We start from the raw sequence: 12,273 nt of genomic DNA on the forward strand, positions 1-12,273 counted from the left end.
TTTTTCTTGACCACATACCATTCATCTAATCAAATTCTCGGAAATACTTATCATAAATCAGCTTAAATTATATCAGTCTATTCAATAAATAAACAATTAAACAGTTATCTCGGAAACCTAAACAGCCTTAAACAGCTGACATGTTATTTTAATTTCAGTAATGGGCTTCTATTAGTGACATCTCCGGATTTATTTGAGATACCACGTCGAAGCACATCAATTTGTCAGTGAGTTAATTAAAATAATTCGAAAGACGGAATTTAATCGATCGAGTTTATAGGTACAAACTTGTCGAATTGGGATGGCTGTTTTTTATTCAGTGGCATACCATTTCTCCACATTTTTACGAACATCTTTGATGCTTGTGCTCCATTTCGCAAAGAATACTTTAATTGAAATATTTTATACTATAATAAAACTTCTTGGTAAGTATATCCAAAAAAAATAAATATTACAACGAATTTTTGTTCAATTTTCCTATAGCAAAATAAAACATTTTAGTTTTGTGGATAGCGTGGCGCTACTTGATTAGACTTTAACCCAAGACTAAATAGACAAAAGACATAGTTGGTATGCTGATTGAAACGCGTTAGCAAATGGATTTCCAAAAATTGCCAACAATAACTGCCGTTGCATATTTGTTTGATGAATACGAAGAAACGTGTAATTTGAAATCCAAAACCAGCAAAAACTGGTTTGCATATGGGTTGATAACTTACTTTTAAACAAAAGTTGGTGATCTTTAAGATTTACTAATAAACATATCTAGATATATTCTCGTTTTAGTTGCTCAGACAGCACCCAAAATCGGTTCATTTTTACTTCTAGCATCTACGACACTGCATGATGGTATCCATTCCTTTTAAAGCAGCAGACTTTATCGAAACTCTATCTTTTTAATCCGATCAACGGAATCGACCCTGTTATTTGTTATTTTACCTGATATGTCCGATCTAATAGCTCTAATTTTTTGTAATCTAACCTACCTCTGCTATTGTTAACTAGATTTACACGTTCATCCTGCCTTAGTAAATGTATTTTTTTTAATTGTAGCAATATAAATAAAATATGTAGACTTCAATACATGTGCGCCTTGGCGCAATTCTTCATTATACACCTTTAAAGAATCTATTATGGCAATAAATTATGTGTATTTGCAAGAAGAGTATAATAATAGTATTTTTTAATATATACTAACTCGGCACATGAAACTTTCTATCTTTGGTTTGTTCACTTTTGAATCGCCTTCGAATCGGCCTTTGAGCTAAATATCTTCACGGGAGATGTTATATTAAATAACATACTTAAATATAAAGGGGACTCAATATGTGTGTCAAGTGCAAATTAAAATAAGTCAACATGATTTATCAATTGATTTGACAATTTTTTAAAGCCCGTTACTTGGGCTATTAGCAAAAACACAGGATTCTTCCCATATGTATACCGGTCAACAAAGATGTTATAGCTTCACCATGCAAAACTAGTTTGGCATTGCTTATATATATACCTAATATTTCAATTTAGACTTTCATTTCGCATTGTTTTTTCGTTACATATGTAGATTCTTTTACTTTATATACACTTTTATTGCATTGTTCTCGAATGTTAATTATTATTCGCCATATTATTATACGATATAACTTATACCGCTGTATTGCCTAATATAATGGGGACAACGTTGTCGTAGTAAACATATCCGATCCATTGGTGTATTCTAGCTTGAAATAATCCAACTTACCACCCGAAAGTGAAAGTTCAAAAGTGTCCATTTTAGTTAAGCTACCTTATTGCACTCTCTTGTTTTTCTATGAACACGTCAAGTTGATTGTGAAAGATTTGTAAAGACTTAATCGAACCTTCCACTAGTTTCCGTTAATCTATCTACACTAGTTTAAAAAAATGACATAAAGTATCGATTACTGACCTTTTTCAACAACCTTTCCAAACAAGTTTCTTCCTCTGGAAAAATTTTTGATGCTGCAGTTCCAGCGTTGATTCCTAAATTGATGTTGACACTCACTAATGGCTAGACTAACTCCTCTCGCGACCGCTTCTAGAAGACCAGTATTCTCTCTGGATAACCGTCGCTGCTTACGCCGTAAAGTCCCGTACACCGATTTATCCAGAGATATAACTCCCGGGTGGGTTGGGGAAATGTTGTTTGGCTCTCCCGCTTTCGCGAGACCCCTGGAACAAAACCGAACTTGAAGAAATTATGCAAAACAATCGTGTAGCAAATAAGCCCGTAAAAATCGTACGTAATTATTAACAAATCTTAGTATGCCATTGAAGAATGTTTTAAGTTGGAATCAGTATTTCTCTCGAGTATAGATAGGTATTCCATAGTCTAGGTATAGGTAGTGAGAATGGCAGTAGCAATAACTAATTTAAAACTACCTAAGTATGAATGAACAGTGGTAATCTATACAAGGTCTACTCTAAATTGGCGTCATTTCTATTAAGAGGTAATCGCAGCTCACTTGGAGAGTGCGAGAAAATTTTTGATGTCAAAAATTACCGGAATCAAATTCAAAACTTCGAAAAATCTGAAATTTACCGGTTTGTTGTAACCAGAAGGTATTTACGTAAAGCTAATTTAACTTGAAAAACATTGTTGGCATAATTTCTGATGCAGTTTTTTGCAAATATCTCATTTCAACATCAACATTTTTCACTATTTTTTCCTGTGTTCCCAAAAGGATGACACCAATTTTGAATCTCCGTATATAATATACAATTATACAATAAAATATATTTCATTTTAAAAGGACTAGTCGAAAATCTCCCAAATAATATCAAATACAAGAAAGTGTTGTATAATTGCTTGAGGGAAACCCGAAGATGAAATTAACTTTTTTATAGGTGGCGCAGTTAACGTCCGGTAAGGAGCAATTTTAATTTTTTAACTTAGTAATTATATTTATTATATTATATGATACTACCCACAATATCAATTAATTAAAATATTACAATAAACAAACAAATAAAAATAGTGATGTCAAAACACGTTAATGAAAACCATTTAATTAATGAAATTAGTCCACGATGATACAAATCTCAATAACACAATTTTTAATAGGAGCATAGGAGCATAGGAGGAGGACATTTTAATAGGAGCATAGGAGCAACGCCACTCAGTGGCCAAACTTGGACCTGACGACGGTTTGACGAAGAACGACCGACTGGTCTGTGCCACGATGGGTGCTTGATTGCCCTTCGTTGGAATCGACGATTTTTCGTCCCTTCCTTTTCAAAGATTGCGGTCAGCGAAGGTGGGGCAACCGTAACGTTGCCAGACAAAACCATGACAGACTGCTGATATTTGGCATCGAGATGCAAATATTTAAACATTAAAATATAAATAATACCTGAAATATTGCTATTATAACCTGACAAACTTGTTTACTAAATCCAAATTACAAATGAAATTTCGGTTGAAAATAAAAGATTATTACTTACAACTACCTACATTTCCCAACGGGTTAGCAGATAGGTGGACCACTATTTAAAATCCATTTTTAACCGTTACATATTTGCCATTAAAAAAATATATAAAAAACGAAATATTTTTTATAATTTATATAAGTTTTCCACATTGTGTAAATCCATCCACGTGTATGTATGCGAGCAACGCGTCAATGCACTTGATGGCAAATTAAAGTTATGTGAATGGCACAAAACACAAACTACAAAACTAAATGCTGAATCGGATTTTAGAGTAGAAAAAATCTTGTCCCCACCCGACGTTAATAGCGCTATCTATAATGAAGTTGATATCACCTTCGGGTTTCCCCTTAGGGGGAACATTTGTATGAAACACAGTTCTTTTAAAATCGGCCATCCTGTATATAGTAACTGTTGTTTTCAATTGCAGTTCATTAGAAGTTGCAATTGGATGTAATTGTGCAATTTACCCTGAATTTTTGCATTTTTATAACCGTTCGTTGTGATGTAATTGAAATCTAATAATACTGTACAAGTAATAAATTAGAAAATTTGCTCCCGGTTGAGAGTAGTTGCAAAAATATAAAGTTGATCCAAAACGTTTCGTATTTATAGCGACAACTTTTCGAATGCATGCAAATACGGTGATCTATTTATTATGTGCTGCTCATGAACTTATTCTTGCAATAAGCGCGGGTTTCCTCCAACTTTTCATGCAAATATATGAATATGGATTAAGACATAAATCTGTTTCGAGTTTTATCATACTGTTCTACGCACGCTTCCATAGGAACATTTCCGACTGAGAATGAGGGTGCACGGGAAATTTTCACTCAAAATTCGTGATTAATATAGGGCTCTTTCTGTGGCTATTCTTCAACGTGGAATGTTGTAAACAATGTCAACAATCTCTCGTAGTTTGCTAAGTAATACGTACCTACATTAAAAATGTTATTTAAAGGTTTTCAATATAAGTTTAGGAGTCAGCAAAAATATTGTCATCTCAGAGATCAATAGACACATAAAACCATTATTATACATGTACTTTAGTTAGTAACGGAAAAAAATTATAAATAAATAATTGTCTTTGTCTTAAAAAGAAATATCCATTCCAATAGCCGGCATCGATAAAAATTGTTAAGAAGTGACTAACAAAAGTGAGAATTGTGGGCAAACAAAAGTGGTATTCGGTTTGCCGCGGGCAAACAGAATCTACCCATGGCAAATAACAAACTTATCTGCGGGTATTTGAAAAATCAATAGAGCGTGGTTTAGTGTTTAAGAGCAGCTTAACGTTTAAATATTGTGGCTTCATATGTCAATTACCTTTCAGTATGTTTTTTTAATAGCAATTAAATGGTACAGTGGCGTACGCCCAACTTAAGGAAACCAATCGTCTAATTTTGGCTAATTAGCACGTACAAATCTTGCCTACTTAATTCAAACAATATCCGTAATTTATCGTATGATATCGTATACGTATCGTATTTACCGTATGGTAAAACTGTAATTTGCCGCAACATAAAATGAAATGCATACTTTTTGTTCTCTCTCAAGCAAACTTCAAAGTGGAAGATTTGTTATTAGGTACTTTTAAACGCACAAAGGAATATAAGTTTTTGTCGGATTTAATACAATGTATGAGTTTCTGTGAAAACCCTGAAATATTCCTAGAAGTTTATTTATTATGTTTTTATTATTATTTTATTATGTTTTATTATTATGTAAGATGTTTCAAAAAATTCATTAATTGTCCAGAGTTTTCGAAAGATTAGAGTTCTTAATTAGTGACATCTTTAAAACCATATAACCTTTTCTGGTCTTTTCAATTTTGGAGACTAACAAATCTACTTAGAAGTAATATAATAATTAAATATACTTCCGCTTCATAGATTTGGTGCCACTGCCAAAATACGTCAAATTGTAAATAATTTAACTTCTTTTAAACTCGCACAAGCAAATGGGTACTTGAAATTCCGAAGTGCTAAATATTTTAAGTTAGTCTGTTCAGGAAGACTCCAGGCAATAAAAACTTCTTCGTTCGAAGTCGATAAAATACACAAAGGAAAGGATTAACAGTTTTCTTATTTTCTCAAATTTTCTTCCACATTAAAATTGAAACACATAGATAAATCAGTGATGCTTAAATCTGCCGTGCCTTTTCCGTCTTCGGAAAAAAGTTGAATTTATCCCTGACGAAGGGATAAATTCGAAAATAAAATAGTAAATAAAGCTACATTTGCTAAGTTTGGTAACTGACTGCTTTGGGACTTTTTCTCTATAGACCGCCACAGAGCGACTACTAATAATTTCCATTTTTCGAATTGGAAAAGACGGTTGCCTTATAAATATTAAAAAAAATTAAATTTTCTTCATAATGAATCGTGCAGTCGAAGAATACCCATTGAGTATATCTTATAAAACTGAATTCTTCAATATATTCTGATGAGGAGGCAAATACCACCAAAAACAGAGATATAAGATAACCGTATCTCAAAGGCAATTCTAAAAATCTTCATTTCCACTTATACAGTAGTAATGCCGCATGTTTTCTCGACCCGGTACAATAACTCTCCAACAAGAATGTCAGACGAAAGATTTTATTTATGATCTAAAATTGGAGAGTTTATAAATTTATCAATTTGAAAAGTGAGGATTATAAATTTAACTTTTTGGCCGATAAGAACATTAAATAAAATTGAGAAAGTTCTTGAAAAAATATTAAAATTACCATCTTATTCACAAATTCTGATTCAATAAATTTTTGTATTAATTTAGTACATATACTCGGGTGAATGTTTTTTTATTTGTTACAGTTATCATTGATTAGTTCTTTTGTTTGGGCGTTTTTGGAATAGCGTATTTAGAGGCAAAAACTCTTTCGATACAGCAGCGATCCTCGTATGGCATGGTTCTCACGCGTCGTCTCTGACTTTCTCATTCCGACTTCGTAATATTCAGATTGTCTTTTCGCAATTAAGATTCTGATAGTGTTAAAACCAGCATATTTTTTCAGTTTTCCCATTGAGATAAATTTATCTTCGTTTCTGAAAAAGCTTCCCTTATGCGATGTGCGCTTTATCACCTAGACTGAAGTATTTCAGGTAGATCGCCTGAGAGCATCTAAACCCTTTATTGTGCTTAAAACTAACGTAAAAAGTAATCCGGCACTGTGTTGGCGCACTAATAGATTAATGTATTTACATAACATAATCACTGTTTTCTGTAACCCTCTTCGTCCTTTCTTCACCGACGTCGACTGACTGTTAAAGTTGGCGACATTTTCATCACAATGCCGTTTAATCAATCGTAAACAACAGCACTATGTTAGAAATGTCAACAACTCGAACACTCGATAACTTTGATCGGTCGTGTGGTCCAAATGTGTGTTCGGTAGCTCTAGGGAAAGGCTTATTTTGCGTTAAACAGCGTCTGGACCAAAACCCCTTTAATTTGCATCTAATAAACTTTCTTATTTCTGCATGTGCGTAGATAAATTGCACCCAGTACCTACTTTCATTCATGATGTTTCTTTGAACATTTCATTTTGAGATTAGTACTTAAAACTAACGGGTTTTGGAGAAAATTTTCAAATTTTAGTGTTTAACACGTTGACAAATTTGTACATAAGGAAACTAAAAAAATCCGCTGTTCTAAATACCTACTACTTGTTCAGGCATCGTAAAGATCCACATATCAAGCTAACCAAAAAAAATCAATCACATATTGGCAACAAAATCAAAGAAAATATGTTGTTTTAGTCTTTATGCCTGCAAACTAGAAAAATTTAGAGAGAAATTGAAAATTAAATACGTACTTATCAGCATCCGAAAACGGTATTTCGCTTAAATATACCAATACCTATGGAAACCTTTGAAGGAGTTCCCCTATACATTCGAAATTTTTTGTAAAGTTATTAAACTTTGTACTTTTTGATTACGAGCAAACATCGGATATTTTTTTATTTAAAATTCGAAAGTCATGACGCGTTTCTTTCTAATGTGATTGTTAACACGTTTTGATTTATTTCATAACTCTTAAAACAATCACTGTATTTTCATCCATTTTACACTATCGGCAATATCATGTGCGTGCCAATTTAAGTACGTAATCGCATCTACTTAACCTACAACTAGCAAATACAAATCATACAGAAAAGACGAATGTTATAAATTATCGGAGATACAAGTGGCAAGAATAACAAAAAACGTTAGCTTTAAATAGATGTAGTAGAAACGTATTTCTTGGGGACGAACGACAGAAGGTAAACTAGAGATAATGCGCTTAAATTTATCACAGGCCAAGCACAATACATTTTCTCATGCATGGTAAGGAAATTGCCGTGCCAAAGAAGCAAGAAATATATGTTTTACCGTAAATGCGACTAAAATATGCGGAATTGCTTTTACTACTTATAGAGAATTGTACAAAACTGGATTATCTATGGCTGCGAGATATTAATAAACAACGTCGAAAATGGTAATTGTTTCCATTTGATAAATAGCTCATCAGCTACAGTTCTGTACAAAACAGAATTGAAATTTATCCGACAGTGCTAGTAATCGTGATCAGCCACATAGAACCAATCCTTTACAAATTTTCCAGAAAAGCTGATGTAACCATTAATTACTTGCAAAATTCATGAAACATGTTACACCGTTTAGCAATTATGAGCTACTTATTCCCTATAATAATATGGCGAATCAAAAGGTATTAAAAATAAAGTTACTCAGCCACTAACAATATGACGAATCGCTAATAACCCTTTTTGCAGCCGTTGTAAATTGTAACAATTGTCAGGGACAAAGTACTTTGCATACATTTGCATATTTAGTTTTTGAGTAGCAATACGGTGATACATGAATGAGGAACGTTACGATAGGGCACTAAAAGTTAATTGATTTTTTCTCGGCTTTGTTTGAATGGCTACCTGTGTGCATATTAAAATATATATTTGATAAATTAGGTAATTACCTACATCTACAGAGGCGAGACTATTAATTATGTTGAAGTTTCTTGGTGATTTTTAGTGTTTTATACCCTTCTTAACTTTTTAATCTGTTTTATCTTGTGTTGCCGTTAAATAGTCTGTTTGTCCTTTCTCTTTTATGTTCAATTTCACCGGGTTACGTGTGAATTTTATACTGATGACAAATTACTTTTATTCAGCTTTAAGACTGACGACTCTGATACTTTTTGAAGCCCCGATGATGGCTTAAAAAGAGCCGAAACGTTGACCAACTCAAAAACAGAAAGCAACATTTGTCACTACTGCTAATTATGTTTTACGTTAATGTTCGTTAATTTCTTATTGGACGTTTCAATTTAAAAGAGAAGTGTTTTGGGTAAATTCTTCAGGAAAGGGCTCGATTTTAGTGTTCTGCATAATTTAATTTTGTGTCACACACCAGTTACTATGACGTTTCATTCTAATATTTTTTAAAGAAATTTTAAGTTTAAGCTTAAGTTTAAGTTATTTCAGTTCTAAGGGTTTTTTGCATTTTATTAGATTTGCCACTTTTTCTGCACTAATTCACAGCTATCTTCCAGTGCTAAATGAAAGGATTGTTGTATGGTAACACATCAAAGTTGGTACATGAATATCACGAAAATTCGAAATTATTTATCCAGATTTCAGTTTAGGTATCATTTAAAATTTAAAATCTGTAAACCGGGAACTACGTGATCAAAGCGCAGAGGGTACAATTTGTGAAAATTCGAAGTCAATCCAGCCCAAATACAAACCCTATGTGTACCTGGATATATTGAAGTAGTTGCACAATATAAAAATTTGCTATAAAAAAGCAACGGTGTATTTTTATTTGACAAAATGTAAAATTTTTTGAAGTAAAAAAAATTTCAAATGTAGTTATCAAGTTGCATATTTTCTAAATTAAAATCTCTTAAATCTAAAAATAGTGATTATTTAACATACCACCACATAGATCCCTTCCCGCGGTTCTTGTTTTTGGACATTACACCAGTGTCCACATTTCCTTGCACAAATTTCACAAAAATTGGGGAGAGGCAAATAACAATGTAGGCCGTTATCGCGAAAGTTTGCATTTTTTTGCAAGAGAACTGCATGTTGAGAGAAAAATGACTGGGGGTAAATTTTCAAAAACTCGGTTTCACAAATGAGGCGTCAATAGATCACACGGCTGTCCGTTACCGATCTTCCGCAAAAAATAAACAATTCTGTGCACTTCGGTATTTACTTTGAGCCATCAACTGGACCAAGCTAGGGATGCTGCCTTCCGAACGTCGAAGTTTCACGACCATTTCCGAATCGGTAGGTTCGGAGGAGGAGTTTTTGGTTTTGTTCTGCTTAGGCTGGCTATTTGGACTAAAAGATGCACGTGGAACAGCCAGCACGTGGAACCCAGTAACGCCTCCGGACGATTTCTCGACCAACGGGCTTCCGAGTTCACGCCTTAGGCGGGGCCCGGCACCGCCATTGCTCGAAGCGAGCTCAAGAAGTTTCAGATTCCTTGTGGATGAGCCCCGATGGGTTAGTATCCTTCAAAGAATGCTCTTATTCAGCGGGATGCAGTAGAACATTTTTCACATGCTTTATTCGCCTCCGATAGCGAACTCATCTACTTTGCTCCGCCAGAGTGGAAATTCGTAATTGCCGGTAGCTAAATCTGCTAACCGCACTTAATGCTGATAATAGCGAGTGCTTGACTACATTTTACATTAAATAAAAATATGTGTATGATATACACCATATAAAATGTTGACTTGATATGGTACATATTTGAAAATTCCCCGTAAATACCTACACTGTTAAAAAAAGCTGGTTGAATTTTTAGTTGAGGTTTTTTCCACACACGTAACTGACCATTCAGATGCTTGTTATTGAAAATTCAAATACTAGTAGAGTAATTCCGGGAGAGATGAACCACGTTTTTTGATTCGACTCTATCTTCACAAAAAATAGTTTTATTGACGTAAAAAAAAATGTTGTCACAAACATTTTAACTAACTGCAATCAGAACTGTAACTAAAGACTAAAAACTCGGACACGTTTGCTGACAAAAAAATAAAATAAAAAACCGTTGTGTGGTCCAACTAACCCGAAATTTGCGGGATAGTTCAACCACCAATTTGGGACTGTTGGGCCACACAGGGAGACATGAACCGTAACAAAGGATAAGGAACAAAATTAAACTTAATTATTTTTTTTTTTAATTTTTTAATTAATAAGTTTTTTTGCGGCATTTATTCCACATATTTTCAAAGTTTGTACACGACTCATGAAGCCACCGGGTACACGACTCATGAAACACCTTCAGCAACTCATGCTAAGATCTGAATGACGGCTTAGGAAAAGATGTAGCGAGTCGTATTTTGCCATTTTTGTGATTGCGTTAAAACAATGCTTCAACGGTAACTGTTCAGCAACAGCAAACATTATATGTCGCATATCATTCCGTGTTGGGGCAACACCAAATGTTTGCAGCTTTTTTACATGTGCTACTATCGTCGCTTCATTTTCTTCTCCTAAAATAGACGAATAACTCAATGAGCCAGTTTTTTAGTTTTCCGCACGGCTTTCTTGTAATTAGAGTAGCTTTGGGAATATTAAAGTGGCTTTGACCCCCATTGTTTTTGTATCTATAGTCTTTACAACATTTTTGAGGTCTTTTTCGGTCCACCTAGCTCTTTGTCAGCTCAACGTCCGTTGGTATTTTGTAGGCATTGTATAAAACAGAAAAATAAAAACCGGTTCAACTGTCCCGATTTACTCTGGTCCATCTATCCCAAATTTCAGGGATAAACGGACCACCCAAAAACAAAAAATCTATTTATTAATCGGCTTTTACATCATTTACGTTGTCCTGAATGAATACCATGCAATGCATTTTTAACCACAAATAGCATTTTGAAACTTTCTTTTAGATAGAATCGTACCTTCAAAATACCGTTAAAAAAATTTCTACCAGTTGTAAATGCAGAAACAAATAAAGCCACTCTCGAAAATTAACTACAAACAAAACTACTATCGGAGTGCAACTGGTAGTCGTTTGTTGACGGGGTAGCGTTGAAATATTCTTCCTATACCATGTACAGTCAAAAATACCCGACTAGTCCATCTCAGGCGGTGGTTCATCTCTCCCGGAATTACCCTAATTAAAATTCAAATAACTTTTGGGCGCATTTTTTCATATAAAAATCATGGAAAATAAAATGCTTTCGATCCAAACAAATCGATGAAACAAAATAACTCAATAATATTTTATAATACATAAAACTGTACATTTGGTAAAGTATACTTTCAAATAAATAACGTATTGATTGCATGAATATATTGAAATCTTATCTGTAACAAGTTAAAACATACAGTTGGAACACAACCACAAAAACGAACTGATTTGTGCATTTTAACTATAGTAGGACCTACATGTTTTATCACTTCTGTAAACTTTCTAAGTCTTTCCAAGTTCCATGTTGATAAATTTTAGATTTTCAGTACGAATTCTGAAAATCCAGTCAAAATTTACATGAATTTCTAGCGTGCGTCCGTGCATCGACATAACTTTTTTATGACCTCCCCCCCATTCAGACCAAAATCCTGGATTCTGCACTGATCGCCCTTGTGCAAATAAACTACCGACCAGCTGTGGTGGTCCCATTTAAGTTACGATTTACCAATCATTTGCATCTTAACTGGTAATTTCTAGGGACTATGTAAAAGTAATATTAGAATGTTAATAAACACATCCTTAAGTAGATTTTCATGTATCTTTCGAAACGTCAACAACGGAAAGAGGCAAAATGCACACTTGAACAGACAGAAAATAAACTCAAGTGGATAGAGCTGCC

General features: G+C 33.8%; 1 protein-coding gene across 1 annotated transcript in view; it reads right to left on the reverse strand.

The window, feature by feature from the left end:
- The window catches only part of LOC109545715 (protein Wnt-1), a gene marked incomplete at its 3' end in the record, with an annotated part of 27,751 nt that extends 17,979 nt beyond the window's left edge, over positions 1-9,772 (reverse strand). Inside the window, 2 exon segments of the mRNA XM_019916559.2 lie at positions 1,925-2,187; positions 9,380-9,772. Coding sequence (XP_019772118.2) covers positions 1,925-2,187; positions 9,380-9,531 — 415 coding nt within the window. The 5' untranslated portion in view covers positions 9,532-9,772.
- Positions 9,773-12,273: the final 2,501 nt, after the last annotated feature.

The sequence above is a fragment of the Dendroctonus ponderosae genome, unplaced genomic scaffold (genome assembly GCF_020466585.1).
Source record: "Dendroctonus ponderosae isolate FM_Combo_2020 unplaced genomic scaffold, Dpon_F_20191213v2 Dpon_F_20191213_3, whole genome shotgun sequence".
Lineage (NCBI taxonomy): Eukaryota > Metazoa > Arthropoda > Insecta > Coleoptera > Curculionidae > Dendroctonus > Dendroctonus ponderosae.